At 38.6% G+C, this 16,790-nt stretch overlaps 1 protein-coding gene across 2 annotated transcripts in view; it reads right to left on the minus strand.

The window, feature by feature from the left end:
- Positions 1-11,570: 11,570 nt before the first annotated feature.
- Positions 11,571-16,790, minus strand: part of RPGRIP1L (RPGRIP1 like) — a 99,823-nt gene continuing 94,603 nt past the window's right edge. For both annotated transcript variants that reach the window (XM_025369988.1, XM_025369987.1), the window contains one exon: positions 11,571-13,860. In XM_025369988.1, the coding sequence (XP_025225773.1) occupies positions 13,748-13,860 (113 nt within the window). In that variant the 3' untranslated portion in view covers positions 11,571-13,747. The remainder of the gene's footprint in view (positions 13,861-16,790) is intronic.

Raw genomic sequence — 16,790 nt, forward strand, 5'->3', positions numbered from 1 at the left:
AAATCAAAATCACATGAGATACTACTTCACACTCATAAGAATGACTATTTTTAAAAAAGCAGAAAATAAGTGTTGCAAGTATGTGTTGAAATTGGAACTCTCATACATTGCTAGTGGGAATATAAGATGGTTTAATTCCTATGGAAAACAGTTTGGTGGTTCCTCAAAAGGTTAATATAGAATTGTCACATGACCCAGCAAGTCCATTTCTGGATATATACCCCTCAGAGTTGAAAACAGGTACTTAACCAAATCATTGTACTCAAATTTTCATAGCAGCACTATTCATAATAGCCTAAAGGCAGAAATAACCCAAATGTTCATTAGTGTGTGAATCAACAGATGGTGGTGTATCCATACAATGGAATATTATTCAGCCATAAAAAGGAATGAAATGCTGTTACATGCTACAATGTGGATGAACTTTGAAAACGCTATGTTAAGTGAAAGAAACCAGAGGTCGTATATTGTATGATTCCATATGTATGAAATATCTAGAATAGATAAATACAGAAAAACAGGTAACAGGTTGGTAATTGCCAAGGGCTGAAGGGAGAGGTGATAGGCAGTATATGCTTAATGTTTATGGGGTTTCATTTTGAAGTGATGAAAATGTTTTGGAACTAGATAGATACATGTGAAGTTTGCACAACATTGTGAATGAAGTCAATACCACCAAATTGATTTTAAAAACTGTTTTAAAATAGTTAATTTTATGTTACCTGAATTTCATAACAAATTTTTTTTTCTATACTCTTGATATTTGAAGGATAGTTGAGCTAGATGAAAAATCCTGGCTTCACATTTTTTGACAAGATTGTTTCACTACTGTCTTGCTTTGTAAGTTACTCGAGGAATCTAATGCTCACCTGACTTTATTTTCTTTACAAATGCCTTGATCTTTTGTCTGAAGTAGCAGATAATTATTTTTCCTTAAACTGTAATGTCTAGTAGCAGTTTTAATAGGTTGTTTCAGAGTTGATTGCTTTGAAGCAATTTTCCTACATGGTGGGCCTTTTAAATGCACAGATTCAGTTCTTATTTCAGGAAAATTTTCTTGAATTATAGTTTTATATATTAGTTCTATTTCAGTGTTTTTTTCTCTTATGCATCTCCAATTATATTACGTTTTGTCTAACTACTACATCTATCATTTTCTTACTGATTCTTTCTACCTCTTTCTTTAATTTCATTTACTTGGCTTTTTTTTTTTTTTTCATTTCTATCCACTATCTATCTTCTTTCTTCCTTAGTCTCCTTTTGATCATACTTACTTTCTCTTAAGCACCTCATACTTCAATAATTTCAAGGTTATTGCTTTATTTATTTTTGAGGCAGAGTCTCACTCTGTTACCTAGGCTGGAGTGCAGTGGTGTGATCTTGGCTCACTGCAAGCTCTGCCTCCTGGGTTCAAGCGATTCTCCTGCCTCAGCCTCTTGAGTAGCTGAGATTACAGGCACCCACCACCACATCCGGCTAAAGTTTTGTATTTTTAGTAGAGACGGAGTTTCACCATGTTGGTCAGGCTGGTCTCGAACTCCTGACCTCCGGTGATCCACCTGCATGGGCCTCCCAAAGTGCTGGGATTACAGGCGTGAGCCACCATGCCTGGCCAAGGTTATTTCTTTTTCTTCAGCTTCTTTCTTAATATCAGTTTCCCACTTTGTAAGTTCTAGTTTGTCCATTTCTATTTTGAGTTTTTAAATTCCTGATGTGTTTTTCCCTGTGTGCAACTGCTTAATTTTATTTAGTTCATTTGGGAATACTGTGTTACATTTTTTTTTTTCCATAAGGGCTAGTTTTATTTCTTCTGGAGTTTCTTATCCACTGAAAAGTTTGTTTTTATTTTTTAGAGACACGGTCTTGTTCTGTCACCCAGGCTCCATGGAGTGCAGTGGCATGATCATAGCTCACTGCAGCCTCGAACTCCTGGGCTCAAGTGACCCATATCAGCTCACTGCAACCTCCGCCTCCCAAGATCAAGTGATTCTCCTGCCTCAGCCTCCCGAGTATGGTAAACTTCTGAGTAGCTTGGACTACAGGCATGTGCTGTCATGCCTGGATAATTTTTTTATGTTTATTTTTGTAGAAATGGGGTCTCATTATGATGCCTAGGCTGGTCGTGAACTTCTGGCCTCAAACAGCCCTCCTGCCTTGGTCTCCCAAAGTGCTGGGATTATAGGTATGGACCACCACAACTTGCCAAGTTTTTTTAAACTTAAAAAAATTAAAGTATAATGAATTCAGAAAAGTAAATAGCTGGTAACACAAAGCTTCACTTTCCCCCTGCATTTATTATACTTACCATTTATTAATCTTCCACCATTAAGAATCTGTCACATGACAGGGTATACTCTCAACACCACTTACCATAAATAATGTCATTTTTTTTTTGCCATCTGATTAGTGAGTGACCCTGGTTCGAGTCCCATTTTGATGTCTGCTTTCTAGGGCTATTCCTGATTATCTACTCTCTTAATCTGGGCTTCCTAAAAGCAGAGTCTGAAACAAGGGCTTGCATGCAGATGGCTTATTGGGGAAATGATTCCAGAAAGAGTGAGTGGGAAGAAGAAAACATAATAGATGGAAAAGCCAACAGGAACTTGTATTACCAAGTTGATAATCTTGTGAGTGTGGCTTAATCCTGCTAGACCCTCTGAATAGCTATATAGAATGCACCTTAATTGTCCATTAAAGGATGGGAAGGAAGAGTATTTATCCACTGGCTCCTGGTCTCATGGGTGAAGAGGATCCCTGGGATGTTTTCTCCATTGTGTTTGGATAAAGATGGGGAAGGGGGATGTGAGGTAGGGTCCAAGAGGTGTTTCATACTATTTTCTAATGGCTTCCACTGTTGCAGTTAAGACATCAGCTCTTGGGCCCGGCATGGTGGCTCATGCCTGTAGTCCCAGCACTTTGGGAGGCCGAGGTGGGTGGATCACCGGAGGTCAGGAGTTCGAGACCAGCCTGGCCAACATGGCAAAATCCTGTCTCTACTAAAAAATACAAAAATTAGCTGGGCATGGTGGCAGGTGCCTGTAATCTCAGTTACTCAGGAGTTGAGGCATGAGAATTGCTTGAACCTGGGAAGTGGAGGTTGCAGGGAGCTGAGATTGTGCCACTGCACTCCGGCCTGGGCGACAGAACAAGAGTCCATCTAAAAAAAAAAAAAAAAAAACCCAGAAATTTCCTCCTGGATCTTTAAAAACATAATGTCTAATTTGATGTCAAATTTCTCAAGATTGTCTTTGAATTCCATAAACATATCAAACATTGTTATTTTGAAGCTCATAGACGATGACTATCATCTGAATTACTTACGGATGTTTCACTCGTCTGTTATCTTAGTCTTCATTCATGTGATCTTGTCTCCTTATGTGCCTAGTTATAGTTAAAATGTGTAGCAAACATCATACATTAGTGTAGTGATAATTTGAAGGCCTGGATATCTTCTTCTAGAGATTTGTCTTTGCTTCTGACAGATGGCTAGGCTAGTTGTTCCAGCAATCTCAGATCACCTTAATCCATTCAGAGATTGAGAAGGTTCAGAACAGGGCTTCAGTGTCAGTGAGTGCTAGTCTATTTCCTATTCACTGTTATTCTCATGGTTTAGCCTTTCAAAGTCACAGCTTAAAGCCTGGGGATTTACTGGGGTCTCCATCTTTGGTGTGCCTTGAATTCCAATCTTGTCCCTCAAAGTCTCATGAGTCTGCGGAAGCTCCATTCAGCTTCTCTCACCCTTGCTTTCAGATTGGCAGAGTCTCAAGGGGAAAATCAGCCTAAGTATCTGGCTCACCCTCTGGGCTTTCTTTGTTCCCAGATCTTGTTCCTGAAATTTATTACTGACTTAAATAGCTTGTGGGCATTCAAACCCTTCTATATATAATGTTGTATTCTGGTTTTTCTAGTTGTTTTCAACAGGAAAGCTGGTTCAAACCATCACATTTACCATTACTGAGGGAGAGCTCCAAACTGCTGAAAAGGTTTTTCTTTCTTTTTAAAAAAAACATGGACTAATTTGTCTTACAGGCAGGCTCATGCCTGTAATCCTAGCACTTTGGGAGGCCGAGGTGGGCGGATCACCTGAGGTCAGAAGTTGGAGATCAGCCTGGACAAGATGGTGAAACCCTGCCTCTGCTAAAAAGACAATAATTAGCTGGGTGTGGTGGTGCATGCTTGTAGTCCCAGTTACTTGGGAGGCCAAGGCACGAGAATCGCTTGAACCCAGGTGGTGGAGGTTGCAGTGAGCTGAGATTGTGCCACTGCACTCCAGCCTGGGCGACAGAGTGAGAATCTGTCTCAAAAACAAGAATGAAAAAAAGCAAGTTGTATAAATAATGCCTGCAGCCTGACATTTATATAAATAAAAAAATAATTCTACGCCTATTCTGTGGGTACGTGTACATACACAGAATGGTAAACTCTTGGTGGGCAGCAGATCTGGATAAGGGTGGTATTATTCAAGGGGATTTTACATCTGTATTATTCTGATTTTAGTGAAAATATGGTCATGTATTATTTGCTATTTTCTTTTATTAAAAACATCATCATTATTAGAGACAGAGTCTCATTATGTTGCCCAGGGTGCAATATAATGGCTAGTAACAGGTGTGATCATAGTGCACTACAGCCTTGAACTTCTGGACTCCAGTGATCTTCCTGCCTCAGCCCCCCAGTAGCTGGGAATACAGGTGCATGTGCCTAGCCACTTGTGTTATTTTAAAAATTGTTACTCATACATAAGGAAAAGACAGGAAGCAAGCATGCCAGATATTAATGGCTAATTCTGGATGGTGGGGTTATAGGGGTCACTTTAAAAAATTTTTCTATATATACACATATAAATTTTTCTATATATATATGTTTAAGACGGAGTCTCAGTCTGTCTCCCAGTCTGGGGTGCAGTGGTGTGATCTCAGCTCACTGCAACCTCTGCCTCCCAAGTTCAAGTGATTCTCCTGCCTCAGCCTCCCAAGTAGCTAGGACTACAGGCATGTGCCACCATGCCAGGCTAATTTTTGTATTTTTAGTAGAGATGGGGTTTTACCATGTTGACTAGGTTGGTCTTGAACTGCTGACCTCAGGTGATCCACCCGCCTCAGCTTTCAAAAGTGTTGGGATTACAGGCATAAGCTGCTGCACCCAGCCAATTTTCTTACACAGCTTTATTGAAGTATAACTGACAACTGCTGAAAAGTTTTGACTTTTATTTTGTTTTCTTACAGAATATGGATGTAGGATTCTCTTTTTTATTAAAACTTATTTGATTTGGAATTTTTCTGGACCAGGTAAGATATCACATGGGTGATGGAAGGATTTGGGTGGCTTACAAGTTTCTTTCTTTCTTTTTTTGACAGAGTCTTGCTGTGTTGCCCAGGCTGGAGTGCAATGACATGATCTCGGCTCACCGCAACCTCCACCTCCTGGATTCAAGCAATTCTCCTGCCTCAGTGTCCCAAGTAGCTGGGATTACAGGTGCCTACCACCACACCCAACTAATTTTTTGTATTTTTAGTGGAGACAGGGTTTCGCCATGTTGGCCAAGCTGGTCTTGAACTCCTGACCTCAGGTGATCCACCTGCCTTGGCTTCCCAAAGTGCTGGTATTACAGGCGTGAGCCACCACGCCCGGCCAAGAGGCTTACAAGTTTCTTAGCTCAACAATGTCCTCTGCTGTTGTTAGTGAAGGGCCACTTCCTTTAATAAAAAATTGTATTTATTTTATTATTTACTTACTTTTTTCCAATAGGTTTATGGGGAACAAGTGGTGTTCAGTTACTTGAATAAGTTCTTTAGTGGTGATTTCTGAGATTTTGGTACACCCATCACCCAAGCATTTTACACTGTGCCCAATGTGTAGTCTTTTATCCATCATCCACCTCCCACCCTGATATGGTCTGGCTTTGTGTCCTCACCTAAATCTCATCTTTAATTGTAATCCGAATTGTAATCCCCATGTGTTGAGGGAGGGACCTTGTAAGAGGTGATCAGACCATGCAGACTGTTCCTCCATGCTGTTCTTGTGATAATGAGTGAGTCTCATGGAATCTGATGGTTTTATAAGGGGCTTTCCCCTCTTCATTCTATACTTCCATTTCCTGCTGCCATGTGAAGAACATGTTTGCTTTCCCTTCCGCCATGATTGTAAGTTTCCTGAGGCCTCCCCAGCCATGAGGAACTGTGATTCTATTAAATCTCTTTCCTTTATAAATTACCCAGTCTCAGGTATTTCTTCAGAGCAGTGTGATAACTAACACACACCCTTTCTCCTGAGTCCCCAAAGTCCACTGTATCATTCTTATGCCTTTGCATCCTCATAGCTTAGCTTCCACTTATGAGTGAGAACATTCAATGTTTGGTTTTCCATTCCTGAGTTACTTCAGTTAAAATAATGGTCTCTAATTCCATCCAGGTTGCTGTGAATGCCATTATTTCATTCCTGTTTATGGCTACATAGTATTCCATGGTGTGTGTGTGTGTGTGTGTGTGTGTGTGTACTCACACACACCACAATTTCTTTATCCTCTCATTAATTGATGGGCATTTGGGCTGGTTCCATATTTTCACAATTGTGAATTGTGCTACTATCTTGTGAATTGTGCATGTGCAAGTATCTTTTTCCTATAATGACTTCTTTTTCCCTGGGTGGATACCCAGTAGCACAACTGCTGGATCAAATGGTAGTTCTATTTTTAGTTCTTTAAGGATTCTCCACACTGTTTTCCATAGTGGTTGTATTAGTTTACATTCCCACCTGCAGTTTAAAAGTGTTCCTTTTTCCACCACATCCACAGCAACAGCTATTATTTTTTGATCATGGCCATTCTTGTAGGAGTAAGGTGGTATTGCTTGTGGTTTTGATTTGCATTTCCCTGATTATTAGTGATGTTGAGATTTTTTTCATAGGTTTTTTGGCCATTTGTATATCTTCTTTTGAGAACTGTCTATTCATGTCATTAGCCCACTTTTTGATGGGATTGTTTTTTTCTTGCTGATTTGAGTTCCTTGTAGATTCTGGATAGATGTATAGATCCTTTGTCAGATATATACATTGCTAAGATTTTCTCCCACTCTGGAGGTTGTCTGTTTAGTATGCTGACTGTTCCTTTTTCCATGCAAAAGCTCTTTAGTTTAAGTCTCACCTATTTATCTTTGTTTTTGTTACGTTTGCTTTTGGGTTCTTAGTCATGAAGTCTTTGCCTAAGCCAATGTCTAGAAGGGTTTTTCCCAATGTTATCTTCTAGAATCTTTATGGTTTCAGGTCTTAAAGTCTTTGATCCATCTTGAGTTGATATTTCTATAAGGTGAGAGATGAAGATCCAGTTTAATTCTTCTGTGTTTTGCCAATTATCTCAGCACCATTTGTTGAGTAGTGTCCTTTCCTCACTATGTTTTTGTTTGCATTGTCGAAGATCAGTTGGCTGTAAGTATTTGACTTCATTTCTGGGTTCTCTATTCTGTTCCACTGGTCTATGTGCCTATTTTTATACAAGTACCATGCTGTTTTGGTGACTATGGCCTTATAGTTTGAAGTCAGGTAATATGATGCTTCCAGATTTGTTCTTTTTGCTTAGTCTTGCTTTGGCTATGTGGGTTCTTTTTTGGTTTTATATGAATTTTAGGATTGTTTTTTCTACTTCTGTGAAGAATGATGGTGATGTTTTGATGGGAACTGCTTTGAATTTGTAGATTGCTTTTAGCAGTATGGTCATTTTCACAATATTGATTCTGCCCATCCTTGAGCATGGGATGTGTTTCCATTACTTTGTGTTGTCTATGATTTCTTTCACCAGTGTTTTGTAGTTTTCCTTGTAGAGGTCTTTCACTTCCTTGGTTAGGTGTACTCCTAAGTATTTTATATTTTTTTGTAGCTATTGCAAAAGGGGTTGAGTTTTTGATTGGATTCTCAGCTTGGCTGCTGTTGGTGTATAGCAGAGCTACTGATTTGTGTACATTAATTTTGTATCCTAAAACTTGCTGAATTAATTTATCAATTCCAGTAACTTTTTGAAGGAATCTTTAGGGTTTTCTAGGCCTATGATCATATCATCAACAAACAGTAAGTTTGACTTTCTCTTGACCAATTTGGATGCCCTTTCTTTCTCTTGTCTGATTGCTCTGCCTAGGGCCATTTCCTTAATAAATGGCCTTTTATTGATACTGATACCACTTAATGATATTATCTTGTCGCACTGGGGCCCATAGTTTCTGGTGGTTCCTTCTTTCATTTCGCTATCATATCTCCAGAGATAGATTCACCTTCTAAAATGCCCCCTTTCTCTTCCAGAAGTGCTTTCCAAAGCTGCCACCTCTGGTCCTAATCTATCTTTCAATCCCCTTCCTTTTACTTCCCCTGTAGCTAATGCTCTGGTCCACCAGCCCTCAGATCAGTTCTCAGTATTTCCCCACTCAGAGTGGCCCTTCTCCTTCTGTGGGAACCTTAGTTGATATTATTTGTGTTCTGCCATCACTGGAATGCTGCCACACTCTCCTCTTATGCTCAATCCTTACCTTGCCTCCCCATCTGGTGTGGGCTTCTGAGCTGATGTGTATTTCCCCCTTTTACACATAATGCGTGTAGAATTTTGTCTCCTAGTTATGTTGTAGGAAAGGGTTATTTCTTGTACTATTAGGACCCAGAATAGTAATAATACCTCCATAAATACGTATAATTTTTGTCAACTAAAAATATAAAACACAAATATTTTTACCTTTTAGGTAGGATTGTTTTAGCTATCCTTTTGCTATTGATTTCTAATTTTGTTGCATTTTGCTTAGAGAAATATATATTGTAAGACTTCAATTCTTTGGAAATTGAGACTTCCTCTATGGCTGAATACATAGTTGATTTTTTTCTTTCCATGTTCCATGTGCATCCCATATTCGTTTTAGCAATCATGTTAAGCAAATCTAGACTTTTTCTTACATTTTTGATCTGCCACTGACAGTGAAAAGCTATTACTAAAATGGATGCAGCCATAGTATTTTTCCATAGTTCTGTCAGTTGTTGCTTCATGTATTTTGAGGCTATACTGTTTGGTGTTACATAAGTTTACATGCATATATCTTTAACTTGTTCTTCCCTCTAACAGCATAGAATATCCTTCTTTGTTGTCTTTTTTGACCTGGAGCTCTATTTTGTCTGATATTAAAATTGTTATCCTGTCTTAATCTTTACATAGTAAATATGCCTTTGCTTTATAGCTGTCTTTCCTCTCTTTGTTAGTAAAGTCTTCCCAACCTTAGGTTGTGTGTACAGTGTCTTACATTTTCTTCTAAAATTTCTCTTTTTTTTCCACCAACCTGATGAACAAAATTAAAAAACACGTAAAAAATTTCTCTTATTTTCATTGTCGTTAATGATGACATGTGTACCTATGACAAAACAACATTTGCACCAAATCAAGCTGCATTTTAATGACATATATCCTTGAATTTTTAAAAAACTTCCTTATGCTTCAGTTCCTTACCAGTGATTCCTGAGAGCTTTCTGAGTTCCAGCCTCTGCTACTTCACTATAAAAAGATACAAGAAGCAAAGATACAAAAATTAGCTTGCTGTTTCCTCAGTTTCATAATGGCTAAGAGTGCTCCTGTCATGTTAAATTAAGACAAATCTTAACACAAAGGAACGTTTTGGGAAGGCCACTGGAGCTGTCACAGATGCTGGTATCTCAAGAAGTGGCTGTCTCACCAAGAAAAGAAACAGTAAAGAGAAAGGAAAAAAAACAGCAAAGGGGAAGGAAAAAAATGTGATTTGACTAGCTAAAAATAAGTAGGAGAACAGACAGATGGGAGGAGATGTTCAGCTGAATATAGATGTGAACAAATTAGATAGTAGGAATATAAAAATCAAGATGTTAAATTTTATTTAAAAAGAAAAATGGTGCGCAGTGAAGACAGAGGGAATGCCGTTTTAGGGATGAAAAAAGTGAATCTCAATAGAGTGAGAAGAGACAAAAAGCAGAAAAGTCAAACAGCATCTACCTCAGAAAAGAGGTCATGATCGAAGTCTAAGAGTACCAGATTGCACTTCCAAAAGCCTGAAGGGAAAACATAGCTTGATATATTAGCAAATGTCATATGGAAAATGAAAGGGCAAGAACAAGAGGTATAAGAATACCAGTAATATGGGCCCAATTTTCCAGGCGGTCAGGCTGGAAGGTGCAGTCCACTGGTGGCACTTTGAAATGGAAGTGAAAATTCTACCTTGTAAGATAAAAGAGATTAGGATGAGGAGATGTTTTCTAATTCTATATTTTTAGTTTTCAAAACACTTGTTTCTCTTGCTTTGATATTTTCTATTTCTGGTTGACCTGGAGGTTGTTTTTGTTCTGAACAAAGGGGATGTAAATCTGTGTTTGCTCCCATTCATGGATTTAATTAGGCATGTTGCCCAATCTCTAATAAATCACGGGTTTAGTTTTTCTTTGTTAAGGTAGTCAGAGGCATGAGTGACTTATTAAAATGTACACTGATTGTTGGGGATGAATTATCATCCTGATATTGTCAATCACTCGATTATTTTTTATCCCAAAAGCTCTCTCCTGGTTGTTTTGTCCTACACAAAGATGACATTTTATTTTCATATTTGTTCACAGACATGATTCACATTTTTCTATCTAGTGCATAAGGAAATCATTCTACATTCAGCAATAGTGCCAGTTTGACTAAAAAAAAAAATATTTTCCATATCCACAAAAATGTTAATCAGATTCTTGTTAGAACATGTGTAAGAACTGGTTTTCATTTTCACAGCTCTTGATGTCAGATTACTAAAATAATTTATGTTTTGTTGTGGGAACATGAGTGCACGCAAAATCTCTCCAATCACATGACCACTTCTCTGCCCACACGTCTTCATAACACATATAAATTATTTGTGTTTTGTGGTAACGAATGAATGGCAGGAACAGCAGAATTTCAATGTGGCCTTTCTTTATTTGATTAAACATATTCTCTATTTATTCTTAAAAAAAACTAATTTAAGCTAAATGGCAGTAAACCATGATAATTTCGAAAACATGTTGAAACTGAGAGTGAAGAGAAATGTTCTTTACGTAAACCACACTGTAAACCATAAAACTTATTTTTGTCAACTGCTTTTCATGACAGTGGCTGGGAATTTGACATTTCTACTACAGTAGGCAAAAAAACATGTAAAATACACTCTCCCACATACCACATCACATCTCTATTTATATTTCCAAACTAAAAGCATTACAACCCAAAAAAGTGCTGAGTGCACTGCTCCAGTTACACCAAGAACTGTACATTCACACCAGTAACACCTTAAGCTGGTATCTGTGTGGTAAGGCCACTGTGGTGGCCCCTGACGCCAAGCCCTCTTCAGTGGATCCAGTTTGGCTCACCAAGAGAAAACCCAAAAGGTGGTAAGCTTTTCAATGGCCTCAGGTTACCACAAGATAAAACAAACACAATTCTCAAACAGATTATGAAACCCAACTGAAGTATCCACACGACAGCATTTAATACTACCTCGCCACTTCAAAATGTGTCAGCAGCAATTAGCTATGAAAATGAGTGTTGTGAAAATTCGCAATAGTTTGAATATTTTAAAACTAGAAATCTTTAATACGACAGTAAACAATGTGACAGAAACATGGCTGCTTCTCTAATCTTGTCTAAGATATGCATTCCGTACAGGTGACTGGGTCCCAGAAGTTTTCTAAGAAACACTTTTCCTTTCCACTGAATGATCCTAAGAAGTCAGTGCAATCTGGTTCTTCTCCCTGCAGAAGGGTTATTTAGTTTGGGATGTAACATTTTACAACAATAATACAAACCTCCTGGGAGAATACCACAATAAATGTCTCAAAAACCACTCAGTTAATCCCAGGGTATAATCTGGCTGTTTTAAATTACTGCAGGGAATATTATGGGCCTTAATGACACTGTAACTGCATAAAGCCAAAGAAAGCTAGAAAGAGGGGCCAAAAAAATGAGCTCAGAGCCAGCCTAAGTGACAACAAACATGTGGTTGTTTACTAGGATTGGAGAGGTTTAGTCTGCAGATGTTTGTGGTCTCTAGAAGGTTCCAGAGGAATGAGTTATTATGAAGATTTGCCGAGTTGGATGAGAGCAAGATTCTTCTCGGAGATGGCAGGCCCCAGGACAGACAGGCCCAGTGGTATAGACAGAATTTATAGATTTCTGTGGTCAGATCATACTCTACTGGTCCCACAATGTACATCAACAAATTAATATTGTACGGATGTCATTTCAAAGCCTCCTAAAGACGAGAGTCATTATTGAAGCCATTAGAGCACAGATGGTTCAAACTATATGCAGATATTCATACTTGCATTTTTGCATTATAGCTGCTTTTTTTTTCTATTGAACTGTAATGAATTGTCTCATAATCTATTCCATCTTCTTGCCATTAGCAGGCTTTGAATGTTCACAAATAGGAGCAAAGAACTCATTTTCCAGAGCTTTAATCACACAAAGAGGGAATGCCTAATTCTCTAAATGAAATGGTCTGTGATCACTGAAGCAGAGATTTAATATATCACGGCAAATTAGGTAGATTTTAATAAATTACTTATCTCCCTGAATACTTTACATATGCTTAAGAAGGAACATAGCCTGTTTGCAAACAGTGAAAACCCACAGCCTATAAAAATCCTTTGAAGAAAATGACAAATAAAAAAGTAAATTAAAAAATGAAATGCATTATATCCTAGACCTCTAGAGACAATTCCTTTGCAGCATTGATTCACAGCTCCATTAAAAATATCAATTAAATCCTTCAGTGAGATTGGGTAAAAGCTAGAAAATTAACTTTCGGAGCTGCTTTTCGAGGATCTGGTTACCCAGATACACCTCGGCACTGTACTGGCTTGATGTAAATTTAAATAATGATAAAAAGATACTCCTTTCACGTCTAACTAAGCATATCAGAATTTGAGTTATACTTTTCATAATTTCTTTCTATGTTATATGCTGTTTTCAACGTGTAAATTTCACATCTATCTATATACCTATCTCCTTTTTATATATACAGCCTTGGATCTCATATCACCATTACAAATACATGAAAATAATACAAATAGAATGAACTTTTACGAAAGAAAAACAAAAAACTTGTAGTCATTGAATAAGTTGGTACTAAGTTTCATTCTTTATATTTAATTGATAGAAACTGCATGCATCAAAGAAAATGCATACTGAGCTTTAATGTGCATAAAATGGATATTAGCATTTTAAAGAGGAAGATTAACACATTAATCCAAGTAATTTTCATATATTGCTTCTAATAAAATCTTCACAGTATAAAACTCTTAATGAGGCTAATCATAGGCATTCCATTTAGTGGGACAATTAGGGATAACATAAAAGTATTTCTTTTTCATAGGTTTTCTAAGATTTATGCTTTTGCTTATTAAAAATAAAAATGGGAATTACATTTCAGTTCTTCCTAAGAAAATGTTGCAAATGCAAATAGACTTTCTCATGCTATCATGTAGGTATACATTATTGAGAAGGTACTGCCCATTATGGAGAACTTAAGTCCTGAGGGTTGGCAGTTATGAGAAGGAGGGAGTAGAGAAATAAACAAACGAAAAAGTATACAAAACTTCAACACTTCAAACCCAGGTCTCCCCACTCCCAGCTTCCCATGAATTATGTAGATTATATACACCAGAGTAGTTACAAAAATCTCATGTAGGAGCTTTCATGTGAGCATTTACTCAGGAGTAGGAGATGCTTCTGGAGCAGTTGCTTTCAAGCCTCCAAGTCATCTCTGTATTGCTCGTAGACAGACCGGAGGGCATGGAGAGCTTCGACTGTTACCCTGAGCTTGCCAATACCTTTACCATCTGCTCGTGCATCAAAAACTAGGGAGAAAAGAGCAGGAATGCGTTAATATTGTTCAACAGATTTTTCTTTGGAAAGGCTCGCAGACAGAAACAGTAGTTGAAAAGATGAAAATAGTTCTACAGAAGTCCAAAGTTCACTGGCATCTTGGGTATTTAAAGAATAAACCTTGTCACGTGTGCATGGAGATGAGCATTTGAGACGTACTGCATGGACCTGGACATATTGCTCGTGGAGCTAAAACTAATGAGTTAATCCTGAAGTTTACCTAGTGAAAGCCTCTAGGATAATGACCCTCACATTGCAATCAGAATTTTTAAGCTAGTGGCTGGGTGTGGTAGCTCATGCCTGTAATCCCAGCACTTTGGGAGGCCGAGGTGGGGGGATCACCTGAGGTTGGGAGTTTGAGACTAGCCTGATCAACATGGAGAAACCCCGTCTCTACCAAAAAAAAAAAAAAAAAAGCTGGGCATGGTGGCGCATGCCTGTAGTCCCAGTTACTCAGGAGGCTGAGGCAGGAGAACCGCTTGAACCCAGGCGGTGGAGGTTGCGGTGAGCCGAGATCATGCCACTGTATTCCAGCCTAGGCAACAAGAGCGAGACTCCTTCTCAAAAAAAAAAAAAAAAAAAAGTATTTTTAAGCTAGTAAGCAGTAAGTCTAAAGGGAATTTATGATAATCTATACAGTGTTTCAGAATGGCAAATGCTGTATAGATATTACATGATCATAGCTTGAATTAGTTATTTATCTTTCTGAGGAAAACATTCCATTTAAAATAGATTTTATGTGGAATTAGAAAAGATTAAAATGGCAGACCCAAGAATCTTAAGGTTTGTGGGTTTGAGTATACGTGGGATTTTCTTGGAAGGGGGCCACTCCTTTCAGAGGTGTCCCAAAGGTAGACTTGGGCTCAAGTGATCCCCACACTGTGGACTCCCCAAGTGTTAGGATTAGAGACCTGAGCCACTGCACCCAGTCCGGAAGGTGGACTATTTGACTGGAGCCAAGGGCATTCTCTGGGCTCTGTGGTGGGAGCCAGATGGGATGCTGATTAAACCCCTGAGACTCCATCCCTTGTGGACAACGATAATGGCTAGTGACTCAAGGCCAGAAACCTGGACTTTCTAAGTTTGATAGCACTTATCACTTATGGGTCTTTATATAGTTTCCTTTTTTTTTTTTTTTTTTGACAGTGTCTGGCTCTGTCACCCAGGCTGAAGTACAGTGGTGTGATCTCAGATCACTGAAACCTCTGCCTCCAAGGGTCAAGCCAACCACCCACCTTAGCCTCCTGAGTAGCTGGGACTACAGTTGGGCGCCATCATGCCCAGCTAACTTTTACATTTTTTTGTAGAGATGGGGTTTCGCCATGTTGCCCAGGTTGGTCTTAAAACTCCTGAGCTCAAGCAATCCACCTGCCTTGGTCTCCCAAAGTGCTGGGATTACAGGTGTGAGCTACCACACTGGCTTAGTTTCCAGTTTATAATTCCTTGTGGTTTTCCTTGAACTTTAATATATGTGTGTGTGTTTTTTTTTATTCCAAGAAAATTTATTAGAAAGCCTTAAAACTTGATACATAAAGAGTTAGGTGCAGAAACTGAGCATTGGTGAAGTCAAAATGGCACGAGTGGTCCCCAGTTCATTCTCTGGAGCTGTCATCTCTGCTTTGGGACTTTTCACTTCTATGCTTGCCACAGAACAAAGCAGTAAAATCCCAACCTCACCTATGCCTAATCTTCTGGCTCTTTCCCAAAACATGGCCACAATAGCTGGCCGTGTCAGATCAGTGGGTCATATGTGATCTCACAGAAGAAGATGGGTTGCTAAACAACTGTCTGGAAAAAATGCCAAGAATATAAAGTAGAGATAATTGTGGTATTTTTGTCAGACTTTCTTGGTCCTGGTAGTCTTTAATAGGGTTCAGGTGAATATTTCAATCCTCTCATCTTTTTCTCTGTGCCAAAGTTGGGACCAACTGCCATGTGGTTAGAAATGTACAGTTTATAAAGATTTCCCATAAGAAGTTTCTAATTTGGTTATTTGGTCTACTTTGGTTAATTATTTGGCTTGAGCCTGACTTTTGAGCACTTGACACACACCTAGGACAAGCAGCTTGACAATGAACCAGGGCTGAACTACAGCATAAGCAGAATGCCTGGCTCTTAAGAGGTGCTCACTTCGGTGTTTGTTGAATGCACAAGTGAATATGTAAACAAGTCATGCACATTTTTCCAGAGATGGCTCTGCTAACTCAACAAACGGGACTAGGAATCAGCTTTATTTCTCTATTTACTACATAAAGCCTAGGCCATCTCTGATTATGATTTTAAAAAGTCTCATTAATAAAACAATTTAGCATGTTCTAGAAACAGAAGAATAGAGAATAGAAATTAAGCATTGTTGGGAATCACAACTAGTGAGGTAAAAATCCAGGACAGCACATTTGTCAGGAACAGATCAAATGTCATTACTCCTCACAAATTCCTGGTGGGAAGTAAGGGATCAAAACTACTTCCTTGCTGTGACTGTATCACTACATTGCAACACTGAATTAAAGAGAAGCCTTGAGAAAGACACTATCAGGATCACTCAGAATAACATGCTTAAGGTTAAGTACCTTAGTAGAAATAAGGCTTCCATAAACATTAACAGAATAACATGTTTAAGGTTAAGTACCTTAGTAGAAATAAGGCTTCCATAAACATTAACAGAATAACATGCTTAAGGTTAAGTCTTAACTGAAATGTGGCTTCCATAAACAACCTTGGAAAAACATCTGGCCAGGCTTAGTGGCTCACGCCTGTAGTCCTGGCATTTTGGGAGGCTGAGGTGGGCAGATCACTTGAACCAAGGAGTTCGAGACCAGCCTGGGCAACATGATGAAACCCTGTCTCTATACAAAATACCAAAAAATTTAGCTGGGTGTGGTGATGCACGCATGTAGTCCCA

Source organism: Theropithecus gelada, chromosome 20, assembly GCF_003255815.1.
Source record: "Theropithecus gelada isolate Dixy chromosome 20, Tgel_1.0, whole genome shotgun sequence".
Classification (NCBI taxonomy): Eukaryota; Metazoa; Chordata; class Mammalia; order Primates; family Cercopithecidae; genus Theropithecus; species Theropithecus gelada.